The sequence below is a fragment of the Hippoglossus hippoglossus genome, chromosome 7 (genome assembly GCF_009819705.1).
Source record: "Hippoglossus hippoglossus isolate fHipHip1 chromosome 7, fHipHip1.pri, whole genome shotgun sequence".
In the NCBI taxonomy this organism is placed as follows: Eukaryota; Metazoa; Chordata; class Actinopteri; order Pleuronectiformes; family Pleuronectidae; genus Hippoglossus; species Hippoglossus hippoglossus.
The window spans coordinates 11,503,637-11,521,161 of NC_047157.1; the positions used below are offsets into that span (position 1 = coordinate 11,503,637).

Here is a 17,525-nt window from a genome sequence, read left to right on the forward strand (position 1 = left end):
GGATGTCGCACCTTGATAAACCCTATGAGAAAAATTGTGATTTGTGAATATGGGCTATACAAATAAAATTTGATTGATTGATGATTGACTTTCTTTTGTCAATTCATACTGTGGCAGTCGACCTTGCCACGGGGCTCTCACCACAGCAACCAGAGACGAACCATTCACTTTTCAACATCTTTATTCGATCACAGACAAACGAGAATAAACATAAATAAACTTCAACTTAAAGCAGAATAGCTTTGCAGCTCAGTCCGGGCGTCTCTCGAGTGTCTGAGTTCCTCCTGAGGCAGCTCAGATGCTGCCTCTTAAGCACGAGGACCAATCAGCAAACAGCTCTCACCTGTGCTGATTGATCCTCTGTGGTGCAGGTGAGGGTGCTCTCCCAGCCCCCTCACCTCCACATACCCTTTCAACTCACATTTTCAAGTTAAGATAACTAACTATATTCATACAATTCCCTTTTTAAGTATCGCTAACTCATGTTTTTAAGGCGACGATTGAACTTCACTTTTCAAATTAAGTAGACTAATGTTTTTGGTTTTTATTCCTTATCTTCACTAATAAGGGCAAGTTTACCCATTTCCTTAAACATCACACTGAATCACCTTAAACATCTCACATAAACCTGTAAATAGCACACCAAGTACTGATGCTGTAACTTTAAAGTAATCAGTGGTGACAGCTTTGTGTGGAACTTATTTAGTGCTTGGTTTGGTGTACAGCATGTGAAATTGAAGCAGATGTGGTCAATGAACTTAATACATTAACAGGAGTGCAAAACTAAAACCAGTCACTATTTGTAAAGAGTTAAACATTAAGAGAAAAACAAATCTGCACCTACAAACCCAAACCACATCTGGCTCTGACATCTCTGATAGTCTCATAATGTTGTTGTTACAGCTGTATAACTGTTCAGTGATGACATCGTTCATTACCACACTGATACGGTTGGAAAGAAATGAGGATGTCTAAAATGTGACAGTATGGGCGTTTACGTAGAAATTATAAAATGAGGTGGACCAATAGAGTTAGAGATTGGACTTTATTCTCTTTCTTGGAGATGCAAGAAAATATATTACAAGCAATAGACACAAATGCAAAAACATTTGAATGCACAAAAAAAAGTTACCAAGTAAATTCAAGATATGTCTGTAGTCTCGTCTGTGAACAGCATCACAGTGAGTTGGTGTTTTCATGTTGTGAGAATAATGTAATATCAACCACAAAAAAGTTAAGCTGAAAAGAAAAAACATATTCCATTTATTTATTTTTTTACATACATTTTTTTATTACTGTTGTAAATGTAGACCTGTATAATAAACCTCAATTGAGTCAGCTACATGTCATAGAACCTAATGATATTTCAAAGTGTGTGTTTAGAATTCCTTATAGGTGAGAACACAGAGGAAACAAGAGGTGTGGCCTGACTAGGTTTTTCATTTTGTCCAAGATACTGTTGCTAGTCTGACATCTAGTGGCAGTGAAAATCGCACATATAACCTTTGAACAAATGTGAAACTGCAGAAAACACACAGATGGTTGAATATGTCAGAGTCTGATACTGTGCTGGAAGATTGAATGATTATTGCAAGTATCAGTTGTATGAGTTATGTGAAATATCATAGTACATCAAATTTTTGGAGACTACAGATGTTAAAATATTTAGAAGACCTGAAGCACATCTAATCCATCAGATATTACAGTGAGCTGCTACTGGCTCATAGTTTTGGTATAGTTCTGAATGAGACCTTGGAAGTACTGCTGTGTGTTTTTCTTGGGTTGGAAAATGATGATGTAACATTTTGGCAGGAAGTACCACAACAGAAAGGAGTAGAGACTGGAGAGCACTGCCGCGGCGTTATGAGTTTGGATGTAACTTCCCCGGTAAAGCATGTATTCAGTGGCAAAGATGATCCAGGTGAGGATCAGCAGCAGCAGACAGAACGTTATCGCTTTGGCCTCGTTGTAATTTTTGGGGAGGTCTTTCCCCATGTAGGAGAAAATAAAGCAAAGAGAGCACAGACATAGAAGTAAAAATACAGGAGCAGAGCAGGCTTTCAGACTGAAGTCACAACTAAGTATGATTTTATCTGGGTACCATAAGGTTTCATTGTAGGGCCTGGGGGGAGCATAAGAATAGCCAATGGTTATTAAGAGTGCCTGAGTGACAAATGCCACAGTGATGACCAGCCACTGTCCATGATACTTCATCCACCAGCTGTGCAGCTTGGGAAACTTGGCAGCCATTTTGAAAACGCAAACAATTTGAAATGAGCGCACAACAAAACATGCCATACAAACAGTGTAGAACAAGAAGAACGGTAAGAACCTCAAGATACAATAAGAAACAGTTGGTTTGCCAAAGTAAAAGAAAACACTGAGACTACACAGACTGAGGCAGCCTAAGATTAGGAAGCACATGGGTCCCCCAGCAGATCTGACAACAGGGGTGTTGTAGTTCACGGCAAAGAGAACAGACATGGAGAGTGTGATGCCCACCAGGGCCGAGGCCCCGAACATGATCAGTATAGCCCCACTGTCTGTGAATGGGATGTACTCCACCAGCCGCAGGGTGCATGAGGTGCTTCCTTCTGCAGACCACTCTGTCTCCTTACAGTCTATGCACTTGTACGGATCCTCTGTTAAACAAGAGAGAGGGAAGATTTGTAAATGTAGTTTTTAAAAGATAATCAGACAATGGAGGTGGCAGTTTTACTCTCTTCAGCTTTCATAATCTACCACTGCAGCACCTGTTTTAAACCCGTCTGTTTGGAATGTTCTGTTCTCTTGTCCCGTGTTAATCCTTCAAAGCTACTTCAGAATTATTCCTTGTCATTAGTGAGTCCTCCTCAAACAGTTCTATAATATACAGTCACTTTTATTGTTTGTGTGTTGGATGGGGTGTTCAGAGCTTTTTATAAACAGACTATAGTGCAGAGTGACGTGAGAAAACGTTGTGATCATCCTACCTGGGTTATCCGCAATGAAGAGCTTTAATCCATGTTTTTCATCAAATGAAACTGAATTAGCTTTACAACTGTTCACTAACGTGCTTTATATATATACATTCACTGATTTACTTAACTGGTGTTATTTTTTTCTCCTTACAGTCTATGCACTTGTACGGATCCTCTGTTAAACAAGTGAGAGGGACGATTTGTTAATAAAGTTAAGTTGATTTTTGAAAACTTAAAGACAAAACAAAAGTGAGATCTGAGGAGGTGTAGAGAAGTCAAACAGTTGAGGAGGCAGTGTTACATATTGTAATGCTGTTATTTGAAATGAGCTTTTACTCCTTGCCAAAAGTGCATAAGAGTTTACAGTGATGTACTCTAAAGGTACTGGTCAAAAGGCTAATGACTTATTGCTGTAGTTTATTTGACATGTTAAGGGATCAGGGTGAACACTGAAACCTACATATCAGTGTCAGATGACCACGAGGTGTTAAGCTATGAGCCATGAAATACAGTCTGCAATTAGGTCCCATCAACTCAACAATGGCTGCACTATTCAGGCATAATAATTTACCTGTGCTGTTGACATATGTTCCATTCGGACAGATTTGACAAGTGAAGCAGCATTCGTGGATTCCATCTGGCCTTTTTGCATATCCCACATGACACTCTTCGGAACACACTGAAGTGGGCACCTGTGCAACGTAATCATTCAGCAGAAAACAGAAAGTCATGATGGGGAAATGATAGATAAGTAGCAGTAACTGAGACATTACAGCTTTTTAAATGTCTGATTCAGTTTCACAGCACTTGCACCATGAACAACCACCACTGGTTGACTGTCAACACTTAACACACACACACTCATACACAATGTTCCTTCAGAAATGGGAAAAGCTCTCCATACACAATAACAACTCTCGACTGTAAGAAAAACAACTTACTTCTCTATTGGTGTACCACTGAATTTTGGTGCTGTTGATGACAAACTGGAACGATGGAGGAAAACTATAAAAGCCGATCTCCTGCGCGTCACCGCTGTGGTTCCAGTAAATTATAGAGTAGGATCCAAACTTGGGGTCACCGTTCTCATCAAACTGAATGCTTTGATTTAGAAGTGTAAAGTTGGACTTCTTCAGCTCAGCTAGAACCTGATGTGGATAAAGAACATCCAAATCATTTTCTGTGGACATTGGAGGAGTTCATTGAATCATTTTTTTGGTTCTAACTCTCATATGTAGGGAGAAACTCCAGCGTGATGACCATCTTTAGAGGTTTTAGGAAGCAGGTTATCAGAATTTAAACTCTTCTATCCCTAAAATGTGTTGTGTCTGATATCAGTGCAATGTTTACAAGGTAATAAATGAGTGTTCATACATCCAGGCAGGAATCAGACCAAACATCTGCACACTGTAGTGGTTTCTCTCACTTAGATTGACTTTAGCAATGTTTAGACTTCTCAGAGGTTTAATCAGATTGAAATTAATCAGATTGAAATCTCACGAGATTTAATAAACCCTGACAAACAGCTCTGAGATTGTAATCTGTAGAGGTCTGTGGAAGTCATCAATAGCGTGTAAAGAATAAGTTTTGATCAAATTCACACAATTTAGAGGCTGTTTACATTTGTAACATGTGATAATCAAATGAATCATATAATTATGCTTAATGATACTTACCATGTGAGGGTACACTGCAGTGCTGTCATTACATGTGCCAGCTCCACATTGTAAGACATTGTGTATAGCATGTGCAATGGCGTACACAGCAGAATAAACAGAAAAAGAGAAAGATGGGTCTGCTGTGATGACATCTTCTGCACTCAGGCTACTGCAGTTGCAAACCTGATTACAAAATGTCTGCTGTCCTTCATTTCCACAGTGAGTGTAGCTTTTAAAAGACGAGATGAAATCACTGAAACCAGGTATCGCCCACGCTGGTTGAGCGACTCCAAGCACAGTTCCAACATTTCTGATCCCCTTCTCCTTGGGGAGCTTCTTGTTTAAGGACCATGCATCCCCTGCTATCCACACCTTGTTGGTGACGTTCAGTCGTATCGCTGACTTAATGAGTTTTGCAGCCGTCCACTCAGGAGCAAAGACAATGAGTATGTTCACTTTCTGTGCCTCTATCTGTTTGAATACTTGGGTGTAATTTGTGTAATGATTGAGACCTTTGCTGTACGCCAGGCAGATCTGGCTGTCCTCAATCTTTCTCCTGAACTGTTCCTGACCATCTTTGCCATAATCATTGTCAATGTTGAGGAAAGCAACCCAGCGCCAGTTGAAGTGCAGTAGGATGTTGAAGATTACTTCCACGACGTCCTTATTGGGATGAACCGTTCTGAAGAAGGACGGGAAATTGTGTTGACTTGAAAAGATAGAGCTAGCTGCTCCATAACTGACCTGTTAGATGAGCAATAAAGAAAATGTCAGCGACAGTAAATCCTCAAAAGTCAAATTGCTTTTTTAATTCAACATACAATAGATGACAAATTTACCATAGGGATGAGATCCATCATGAGCAGTGGGGCTACAGACAGTGTCTCAGTGCTCGTATAAGTGCCGACCACTGCTGTCACCTTGGTCAGATCCTTGTGTGATTCATCCCGACTTTGAACCGAGCCATTGAATGAGATGAGGTCAAAGATCCCTGGAAAGTTACGTGTATCTGAGCAGTGGTCAAATATCTGATAGCCCAGAGACACATTAGGCAGCAGGTTGGTGGAGTTGTTGATCTCCTCCACAGCGAACCTCATCAACTGAAACCTCCGATAACTGGACAGAATTAAGGGTTGACTGTGGAGAGAGGGTATGACTTATAGTTTCAAAGACTGTTCAGATATGGACATTTAAAAGTACTAAATGGAACAAAGACTGAGGTGAACAATGCAGACTTTATCTCCTTCAATAACTTTGATAATGCCAAAATTATTTGGATTGGGTTTGGGGGTAATGAGCAACCACAAATAGCTCTTCACTCTAATTAAGAGACGCTTTGACGGTGCTGTAATCTGTTCAACTACAAGTTCTTCAGTCATTTCGATGTCATAAGAAATCCATTCAGATCTGTTGTGAGCCTCACCTGGCGCAGTCGATGGTGTCCGGTCTGACTTGATGAACAGGAGCATTGACTTGATGAACATCAAAAAGTCCACCTATCAAATAATCTCCCTCCAGCTGAAACTCTGAGGCCGGGACAGTGCACTGAGTCGAGGAGGCGCGTTGAAGAGATTCAAGCAGACACAGATAAACCAGAAAATGTTTCATGGTTGAAGTTTACTAATCTGATGCCACCTCTCATTTGTCTTTGCGCATAGCAAGTTATGAGACACTGGCGACACTTCAGCCTCTGTGATTATTTCCATGCTCTTGAGATTTAATGAGGTGCAATACATGGTTCAAGGAGAATTCGCAAATCAGTATGCAAAAATCATCGTACCTGCAGCGTCGAGCAGCTACTGGCATCAAGTTCAATGCCTCCGTCATGAATATATCTGGTCATTGCGTAAATTACATGTTTAAATCTAAGATATAATGTGTGGCAGGTATAAAACTTATGAATAAAAACTGTTTAGCATTTATGGGAGACACTGTTTGTTTTCCTCCATGGAAAGCACAGGGTTAAACAATAAGACTAATAGTGGCCGTATGTGGTTTTAGAGCAATTAAAGAAATGGGTCCTTATTGAGTGTGGAAAAAGTCAAGCTGTCAAAATTAACGCAATGGATTTGAAGACAGGAAATAGAAGTGTACTGACATCTTGGATCTAGTTTTTTTTAACCATCAATACCCAAAAAAATATGAAGCCAAGACACCGACATACTGTTTGAAGGGACACATCTGCTTTAATGGCATTTGGAGTGAAAAAAAATTACACTTGAGCTATTAAAATCTTTTTTTTAATAACTGTAGCACAAGAAAACAAGAACATGCAATTCATGAGAAACATGTTTAATCAATCAAATTAAGAACCCAATTAACCAGTTCTGCTTTTGTCAATTTCAACTTAAATGGATAAAGAAAAAAAAGAAAAAAACAGGAAACAGGAAACAGTATGGTGGTTGGAAGAAAAAACAAAAATAATAATAATCTAAAAAAAAAAATTCTTATTTTAAAATATATATATATGTATATACAAATCCTCCAGACAATCATTTGAAACAAACTTTTTACAGGAAAATGTTTTGATCCCTTACTACAGTGCTGATCATAGTTTATTAATGACAGATAATCCCCAGCATTCTGATAAAAATGGGAAAACAAAAATCAACAGGTTTATAGAAAAAAAAAAAGTGTGATCGTCACCCACTTCATCCATTTGTTATAATAAAAGCTCTCAATCTCTGTTTTCTTATGTTTCCTCTGCAAAAGAAAGAGAACAACAGTTTGCTTGGAATGACTATATTTACCAAAACGTTTTTTTATCAAAGTAAACACAAATTATCAAGGACTACAACAGCTCGTCTATACAAATCGAATGAACCCCAGACTTTGAAACACAGATGGGTAAATGCTTCAAAGAGAGGTGGAATTGCTCTGTTATAATGTAAGATTAGACCTTGTTAGGAATTAAACTCGAATACTGGTTCTGAACTTTGAAGACAATATGTTTAGACTAATTATTCACAAAATGGTGTAAAAATCTGAGGTAAAGCAAATTCATTGACTTGCCATTTCAATCTAAATGCCCCATACGATGAATTGAAAAATTTGGTTTACAGGGGTGCTCAATGACACAGTATCCCATCTGTTTAACTCAACGGCAAAAAAGTACCAAGAACTTAAGTAGAGGTAAACTACAGGCTATAGGAAACTAAATGGGTGGGGGGGTTAGACACATTTGCCTTGAAATATGCATTCAGCGTTGTGACGTGTGGCTGAAGATTGAAATAAAGTCAATGATAATCATCCATATTGATCCCAGTGTAATGTGGGCTGTATAAAGAATCACATTGACAGCCAATCCAAGATTTATCTAAACCAAGAAAGATTAATTCTGACTATTATTTCAAGGGATGAAATATAATAAGTCAATTCTGTCCTGAATGCATATTCAAGTGTAATGTGACTAATTTCTTCAAAGCGTCTGCATTTGGACATGAGGAGATGAAATGATTCCAATTAAAAGACTGCTGCATTTCCTTCAGATTTTATATTACACATCTAATCGTGTTATTTTGCTATTAACACTACTGGATTTTCAATATATAACTTGTTACAAATAAGTAGGAACTGATATATTATTCAAAAGTTGGCAGATTTATTTCAGTTGGGTTTAAGGACATGGACTGGAATCACCATCATTAAGGAAAAAAAACAAAAAACAATTTCAACCAAATAAATTCACTGCAAATTTTGTTTATATCAGTGTGGTTCCTTCTTTAAGAATTTTATACTTACCCCATTGGGTTAAAAATACGAAAGGCAACACTGAGTCAGATCTTACCTACTAGTGAACAAAGGCAAACGAATCCTAAATTGAAGATCGGGGTCCTCAAAAGAAAAAGAAAAAAAAGGCTAAATTCCCAGACTAATTCGATCCATATTGTCATATCCTCATCAAACATCTTGAACCATGGATTAAAACTAGTATTTTTCATGTTATGTTTTCATGATACTGTTCCACTTACAAAAACAAACAAAAAATCTCTAACCCATGTCACTCCCCACCAGCTGTGAACGGCAGATTTCAAATGAGACGGAGGGGGAAGACTAAGTGGGAGTTTTTAACTAGCAAAGGGTTTCCCTGTTTCGTCCTTGCCTTTGTATGTCCTCTTCCCGTGTGTGAAGGGTAGGTATCTGTACTTGACCATATGCTGGAGGAAGTGGAGAAGATAACGAGGAGAATTAGTGACAGGTATTTGGGTTTTACATTTTTACAACACTTTCTTGTTGGTGCTTTAAACAAGATATTCAGGTCTTCAAAATAAAACTTGTTGATTATTAAAGGGGGAGTTCACCCAGAAATGAAAATTCACTCATGATCTACTCACCACTATGCCGATGGAGGGGTGGATAAAGTGTTTGAGTTCACAAAACTCTACACTTTAGGAGTTTCAGTGGTAAACAGTGTTGCAGCAAAAATCCAACACAATTGAAGTAAACGAGCAGAATGGAGGCATTTTCTGTTTTTTCTGTTGTTCTATTACATCTGAAGCTTTGGTCACTAGTTACTTCAATTGTATTGGATTCTGCTGCAAAGGTGTGTTTTTTGGACTCAAACACTTCACTCACCTCTCCATCAGCATATTGGTGAGTAGATAATGAGTGAATTTTCATTTCTCGGTGAACTATCCCCCTAAGGGTGAACACAATAACAAAAACACCTGTACAATATAATGGATTCGAATAAAATATCCCTTCAAAAAACATGACCCATCTGAATGTGACTTGTGTTGCATTTAGGGATGCTCATCATTAACCATTTAAACATGAACCAACTATAAGAATGTTGCCTGACTCATAGTATCGGTGAATGTGTTCCTTGGACATCTATACCATCTGAGACGGTATTCTCTACCGTGGGTCTCACAGTTAACAGACTGTGAACCAGACTGACCCCACAGCATGTGCACATGTTGCCGTTTCTGAATAAGAACTAGTAGAGAAGCTGTCTGCTGAGGACTGAGTAGGTCCGGCATGTTTATGAGGGCTGATTATTGTGATCTGGTGAATAAGAGAGAGCCCAGCAATGCTGCAGGTGTGATGATGATGAGTGAATCCTCATTTTCTCCTGTTTGTTCAAAATTAACCCCTTATTCAAAAAGCAACCGGTGGTATTTTTTAATGTGTCATCAATTATATAACATTTTAATCTTGTTGGGTAATGGCAAATAATCCGTTGAGGAGCGTTGATCATAGATTAGAAAAAAATACAAAATATTTAAATCCCTAATTGCATTAGGCAGTTGGTTTTTCTGACATTTTGAACAACTAAGTTGCCAGAGCTAACAGCTATGGGGCATAATAAATAGACCTGGAGCCTTTCTCAACGGTTTATTTGCCTGATCCAAAAAAAACTACTTAGATGAACTGCAGTGCTTGCGTTACACTGCTGTGACTCCATTACATCCACAGTGTCAATGTAAACAGTGCGTGTACTGTATCTGTCAGTGAGTGAGTGTACACGATTTACCTTGATCTGCCTCTTCATGGTGATGCAGAAGAGCATGATGAAGTACATTACAAGTATAGGCCAGAACACTGGAACGTTGAAGGCCTCAAAAAATGTGCAGATCATGGCGATGACGATGCCTTTTGTCGCAGAATGCCTAGAAAGAAAAGTAACATGACCTCAGTTAAAACTGTGTAATCTTTTTTTTATCCGATCCTTTGTGACACGGAGAGTCAGCAACGCCATCTTCTTTAACTGTTATTTACTGAATTCGTTCAGAACAAGAAATAAATACATGATGGAAAATTAAGGAGACTTGGTGACTAAACTTAATATCTTCATATGCGTTATCATATTTTATTAAATTAAATAAATAATAAACAACAATAAATAACTTAAACTATGATAATTTTAAAACAACCCGGTCATTTATATTTTTATGTCCAATATTTTTGACAGCACAGCGATTAACCACATGGAAAGAGGAACCCTAGCTTGTCTTTTCATACACCAGATGAATTGCTACTGCAGAATGACTGATGCAAAACCACTCCACTCTCTTCCTGTATTTGTACACTTGAATCCTGTATTTGTACATTTGAACACATATCAAACAAAGATTAACTGGTACAACACAAACAAATATGGTTTTGTTGATCTATTAATAGCACGTTTCTTAAACGTATAACTTTTAGAATGGATTAAAACTGCCCAAAGATGTTAAATTGTGCTGTAGAAGTCTGTCAAAACAGACTTCTACAGCACAATTTAACAGAAGTTTATCTATGGAGAATATGAATAAAATAGAACTGATCGCATGTTGTCAAAAGCAAATACACACATTTATTCAACCCCATATCTGTGGTTTATGCTAAAGATTCTACGTCCTTTTACAAATGAGCTCTGCGTGACTTAACCATGTACCACACGAGTCATTTGAAAGAACATAATTTGCAATCTCTCTGCGGATGGAAAGAGATAGGTGCCCGGACCACGAGTTGGACTCTCACCAGAATTTAAATTCAGGCAACCTCCTGATGAAGGGGCGGAACTCCTCGTTCTGCTTGGTAGGAAGGGATGGGCCCTCATCTGCAGGAGATATGTAAACAGATGATGTGGTGGTTAATAAAAATCATGCATTCATGCCTGAGCATTTAGACAATAAAAAAAAAAAAACTTTGCTTGAGTATTTTCTTGAAAAAATAGTTACTGTCGAACAGAAATTAGTCATCCACATGTTTACATCAGAGTGTCTGGTGCTACGACATTCATTTTCTGTATTCTGTTCCTTGGACAAATGTATACACTATGAAAACATTTGCAATAAATAAACAAAGTTGATGCATACCTGTAGAATGTATGAGAACTTTGATGTTTTATGGACTGATATTTGAGATAAGTTCAACAAGTCAAAATACGGAATAAACAGACGGATAATATACCAAGTGCACAACATGACCACATACAAAAAATGATTCGATGCAACTTGCCTTCGTCAAGCATTGAGGGATCCACTTTTGGCGATAGAAAAGCAATGAAGAGGTTGAGATGGTAGATTCCCAAAGCATACGTTACTATATACCATCCCTGAAAAGCAGCAGAGGAACATCACCACATTAAAATGATTTCTGGGTAATTAGTGAACATGGAGGTGCAACTTTGTTATTGACAATTACACACACACATACACAAGAACATTTTATGGCAACAACATAGACAAATTTAAAAACACCTTCGTGATTCGTATAACAACTGTTAATCAAACTTTTAAAGCAAGGAGCATCAGCCCCCAGCAAAAGAATACAGAGGTCAACAGTTACTGTCCACTTGGAGCATCCCCTAAGGAGGTGACAAGGTTGCCATCAAGAGCCTTCTCAATGTTTATAAAATCCATCAAGGAGCATACTAAATTATTGCACACATACACTAACCTCTCTAATACAATGGCTGGAACTGCCTTCTTCTCTTTGGTGAGAGGTCTGATGTCAGTGATGGTGATGCTACTTGCAGCAGGTTTTTAGCCCCAAAAAAAACCACTCAAACCAATCCTCACCTTTGTTAGTGGCATGCATGACATGCAGAAACAGTAATTCCTCCCTTGTGTCAAACTCAGCAGTGACCCCATCAAACAAAATAGCTGGTCGGAAAAACTGTCCTTCAGAGCTTTAGTAACATGTGCTGCATCAGTAATCTGCTCTGCAACAGTTCTTAGTGACAAACTGTGAATTTGGAGCAATTTTACTTTGTGTGGTTCTAGCAGCACAACATCAGCAAACAAGGCTCCTTCATATATTCTCCTTCTGGACTAAGTTTTACCTCTTAGCTCACTCACCACATAAATAGCATGATTCATTTTGTCTGTTTCTGAATGTGTTGTTAGATGCTGGTTGAGCTAAAACTCAGTCACTGAGCGTTTATTTATCCACAACGTGTCTTTCGATAAAATAGTCCATGCCCCAAAAGGCATATATAGCGAGAAGGGACCTAACTGGACATGCTAGTCTACTATTTTATATAATTTTCTTTAACTGCAAAACTTTAAAGAGAATTTATTTGTATTTCATATATATTTGTATTCTGTATATCACATTTGGACAAAGGTCAGAAATCAGTTGCAGTGATGCTTTCATCACAACTACTTACAATTCCCATGGCTTACATTTTCTTACTTTACCTGAGCAAATAACAATATAGTAAATGGGGTAATAAACAGAGATGAAAGATTACCTGTAGTATGTACACTCTGATCATGTAGACAGCAGTAAGTAGTAGAGTGGATGCCCATCGCACTGCATAGAATGGCGTTGACTTGTCTAGCCATGACTGATAGACCTGTTCCACAATATATACACAAAGGAAACAAGGAGTAGTCATCAGGGAAAAACCTCTATGAACAAGTAAGATATAACCTTACAAACAGACATTTGTCTGTTTCACTTTTGCAGAAATATGACTAAAAGACATAACATCTGCAACCTGTCATCCTTATTTCTACTGAATGTAAAGGAAAATATTCCCCAACCCTAGGACCTTAGTCCCGACCCGGAATACACTTAGACAAACCAATTGACCACTTCACACTTACGATAGCAAGTGACATTGTTTAAGCATTAATAACACCTCTGAGTACAAAGCTTGGGGAAAAAACTACTGAGTGGTTATTTTGATGTTTAGCACCAAATCAGATTGTTTAAACTTGTTATATCAAGTTAATAAGACACACATCACACGATCACTCACCTGTCCAACCCGTGTGAAGAAGGCAGCAACTACAGATGGTTTCCCATGGATCGACTCCCCAACACTGTCCCCTTCTGACATTCTACAGACAAACAGAGCATATTGATTACTGGTGGAAGAATATAACTTACCTGGCTAGTTTGACTGAAACAGGCCATTTGTCACTGCAGGGCAGCTTCATTATCTAGGATCCACAACTCTAGTATCTCCACCACCCTCAGGTGTACAGAGGCTGGAATTTCAAGTTTGTAAACCAGCCAGTTGGAATTGTCTACACCCAACATAGTTTTTTGTTAGGGGACTAGACACACATTCCAACATTCACTGGCTTTATCTATAATCACAATCCAGTGCTTCAAATATTAGAAATAAATAGAAATGGCAATCTAAGGAGATTTTTTAAATAGCCTACTATATCTAACTGTATCTGGTGTTTGGATGATCTACCTTCCTGCAAGGCCTTTTAAACATATGCTGTAGTCCTATGGGTCCCTGGATCCATTGAATGGTATTATAGCAGTTTCAGATTAATAACACCATAAAGGCAGCCACATGACTTGATGCTTGAAGCGGTCACAAAGAGATGAAACAGCACACAATGACATGGATGCGTCTCCCTGCATGCAGCAGAACAGTAGGAGTGCCATCACTTCCAAATCAATGAATGATTTTCACTGATCATACAGACAAATAATCCATTCATTGAGACTAGTTCAAAAGGGAACGCACTTCTGAAATGTGTGACCAGCTTGTTGTGGTAGATGTGTGATATTCTCCGATGAACTACATCTACAGGAGCTGCTCTCTAACTTGTGTCTGCCTGGTTCACACGACCCGTGTACGGAGAAACCCGAACGATCACCGGCTAAACAAGAAAACGAGAACACAATCTAACAGTGTCTCTGTTAAAGTGAACACGCCAACTGGCAATGGTCACACATTTCAGCTACTTTCACACAGGGACGAGAGGTCCATTGATTTAGAAACGAGTTGATCGCGAATCTTCTATGTAACGTGGACATTAGTTGACCACCAATCACAACGTGTGGTGTCATTACACACCCATTTACACATGAATTGTAATTGTAATTATCTATTTCGACACGTAGCGTTAGCTGAAAAAAAGGCAAGACCGTGTTTAACTGTGCGTTATAGGGGCTAGCTAACGTTAGCTGAATAACTAGCTAGCAGGCTGAGGCAATCCGGAAGGCAGCTAACAGGTAATATTTGTAGAAAGACACACACTGAGAAAATCGCGAAATCGCTACAATCGACACGAATAAAGCAACAACTCTTACTATCGTTTTGTCGGTTGTATTTGTTTTAAATCGCGGACGTTAGCTGACAAATTAGCCCTAGAAATAGCTAACCAGCTATCTTGCTGTACATTGCCCTTTCGCCCAAATTACCTGTTAGTATGGGTGATGTAGTTTTAGTCGAAGCTTCAGTTAACCCCATACGGTCCTTAAATCAATTCACGAGACTACACTTCCCACAACTCACCCGTGGAGTCTATTAAAGCCGAGCTAAACAAAAATGTAGTTCGTGACTCGCGTTCACTCCATTGCAACGTAACTGTCTCTGGAAAACACTGAACTACAAGTCCCGGCAATGCGTTTGATAATCTGACAACTCACTTCCGGAGGTTCGGTGCTACGCTGCCGACGGCTCCTCAGCTAGCCGTCCAGCTCAGGCAGAAATGAAACTCAACTCCAGAAACCGCGTCACTGTTTACCGAACGATACCGTATCTGTTCAGCGTGGGTCCTGGTTCCTATGTCTCTCTGTGTCTTTGCGTTGCGTTTGTAAATCAAGTGAGGATAATCAATGGCGCTCCTCTCTTACCTGATGCGGCCGCTGATGTCACTACCCGGCTCTACCAAGCTAGCTAAACTAGCCACCTCTCGAGCAAACTGGTGTGAACACGTCAGTACTTCCGCTAGGACTCGAACACACGCCAGGCTGAAAAGTCGATCCCCGAGAACGACGAGCTACTGACACTGATCACGCCACTGAGCAAATATAAAAAGGGTGAGGGTCTCACCACAGACTGTATAAAAAGGGTTAGGGTCTCACCATAGATTGTATAAAAAGGGTTAGGGTCTCACCATAGAGGAGAGGTGGACGCTATGAACACAAACCATGGATGTATAATACACGATTGACTAATTACATTATTATTACGTAATATTCTTTAAGACTTCATACTCTTTTGTTTTATTCACTGTTCTCTTATTTAATGGAATGATTGAGAATTAATTGAGTTTTAATTTCCCTGATTCTGTTTTCTCATACCATATTGGTTTGTATGTTTCAAATTCTATTTCACCATTTTCATTTAAAACAGTGATATTCTATGACTAGTTTGTTCTATTTTGTTGAGGATTTTATGACCGGTTGGTTTTATTTTGCTGCCAATGTAAAGCAATGTGGATTTTGAAAAGTGCTCCATAAATAAAGTTTGTAATTATTATTACAATATAAACTAGGGCTGCGAAACAGCACTTTGCAGGCCCGAGCACTTGCGATCTCGGGGACCTGATGCGCCCATTTCAAACTACTCCATCTCTACAGTGAATGACTTCCATCATTCAGTATTTCAGGCATTCCCCAACTAACTTGTTTTTGATCATCACAAATCCTTGTTAGGGCCCGAGCACCGATGGTGGGAGGCCCTATTGAATTTCGAAGGATTTTTCTTATTATTTCCCTTTAGGGGGCTTTTTCAGGGCCTAGACATGCTAAAAAAATAATGAAACTTTGCAGGATAGTTTTGTATTCTGGAGTAATTTGAAATGGGCGTGGCAAAATGGCTAGCGGCCCCTAATGTGCAGCCCCGGCACCACGATTGGCCGACATGTACAACAATCGTTAGGGTCATGTGTCTTTTCATAACAAACAAAAAAGTATCTTGAATAGATATGCCAGACCAGGGGTCAGCAACCTAAGGCACGCGGGCCATCATTGGCACACGGGCGATTTCTTATTAAAGAAATGTTCAAAGGTTTTGCCGTCACGCAGCCTGTATTATTTAGCTTGATTGATGTTAACACCTCCCAGCCACTAGGTGCCAGTAATGCGCCATAGGCTGGATGCCAATCGCCATTAAATAATAATAAGAAGAAGCCTCCCAGCCGGCGCTGCTCGCATTTCCCCACATGAATCTCCGTGAAGCCGTTCGGGTGTATTGGTGATTTCATGCCCGCTAGCTAAAAAAACACAAAGACACGGGCATTTCAACCCGCATGCGCAGAAGACTATGGCTTTGTTTTTCATAAGGACCGTGCTGTGTGCACGTTATGTTCTGAAAATGTTGTGTGCCGAACGTCCAGTGTTAAGCGCCACTTTGAGACAAAGCACGAAAGACGTTTCAAGGATCAGGCAGACAAGGGAGAATCAATCAAACGTGCAGTGTCCCGGTATGGGAAGCCAACTCTCTCAAAGCCTTTGCCACCGCCAAAACCATGCGACTGAAGCCAGCTTTCACAATTCTGAATATGAGTGTGGATGGTGGGGTTAATGACAAACGTATTATTGCAATCATAATGAGATAAACATGTTTCTTTAAAGTGTTGTTCTCTATATAGCCAATATGGATGGAATAAAATGACATGTCTGTTGGAAACATGAATGTGGTTCAATAATAAAACTTAATATATAGAAATGTTGATATGGCACACTAATTAACAAGACAATTTCACATTGGCACTTATTGTCAAAAAGGTTGCCGACCCCTGACCTAGACACAAGACACACCCACAACTCCAGCTTGGAGTTACTACACATACACGTCCTCACCAATTCCAACTACCACCCCTTTTATCCTTTGATGCAATAATTCAGTGTCTTTGGTTCAATATTTCAGTGAAGTCATTGTGCTTATATGCAATAACTCAGAACTGCATAGGTTATTTTTTTTACCTGATATTTTCATATTTTGTGCATTTATTAATAGTTTTGTGTTGCTCTTTTACCTAATAGCTAATTTGGCTCTGTGTGCCATACATAAGAATTCCAATGTACTGTCTTGTACCTGTGCAAATCGCACTAAACATCAAGCTATCATATCTATCTTAATTCAAATGCATGTCTTTATCAAATGCTGCAGGCATTAATCCCACGTGTGTCACAACTAACATAAATATCAATAAGAAAAAACTCCGAGCAGTGATTAGTCTTGAACATATTTCGATTTCAATAAAGAGAGACATTA

At 39.1% G+C, this 17,525-nt stretch overlaps 2 protein-coding genes across 3 annotated transcripts; both read right to left on the minus strand.

Moving 5' to 3' along the window:
* Positions 1-1,058: 1,058 nt before the first annotated feature.
* On the minus strand, positions 1,059-6,233 carry LOC117764518 (taste receptor type 1 member 1-like). The gene is made up of 6 exons (XM_034590374.1): positions 6,042-6,233; positions 5,458-5,755; positions 4,637-5,362; positions 3,902-4,108; positions 3,532-3,652; positions 1,059-2,642 (listed from the first exon to the last, which is right to left on the minus strand). The coding sequence occupies exons 1-6, from the start codon at positions 6,224-6,226 to the stop codon at positions 1,714-1,716; spliced, it is 2,466 nt and encodes an 821-aa protein (XP_034446265.1). The 5' UTR covers positions 6,227-6,233; the 3' UTR covers positions 1,059-1,713.
* A 546-nt stretch (positions 6,234-6,779) lies between these two features.
* Positions 6,780-15,301, minus strand: rer1 (retention in endoplasmic reticulum sorting receptor 1). Of its 2 annotated transcripts, XM_034590700.1 has the most exons (8): positions 15,158-15,301; positions 13,314-13,395; positions 12,801-12,905; positions 11,564-11,660; positions 11,084-11,162; positions 10,095-10,230; positions 8,721-8,775; positions 6,780-7,321 (listed from the first exon to the last, which is right to left on the minus strand). In XM_034590700.1, exons 2-8 carry the CDS (start codon positions 13,392-13,394, stop codon positions 7,311-7,313), a joined length of 564 nt encoding a protein of 187 aa, XP_034446591.1. In that variant the 5' UTR covers position 13,395; positions 15,158-15,301; the 3' UTR covers positions 6,780-7,310. The 2 variants fall into 2 exon arrangements, with proteins under 2 accessions (XP_034446591.1, XP_034446590.1); XM_034590699.1 differs by having other exon boundaries at positions 6,780-8,775.
* Positions 15,302-17,525: the final 2,224 nt, after the last annotated feature.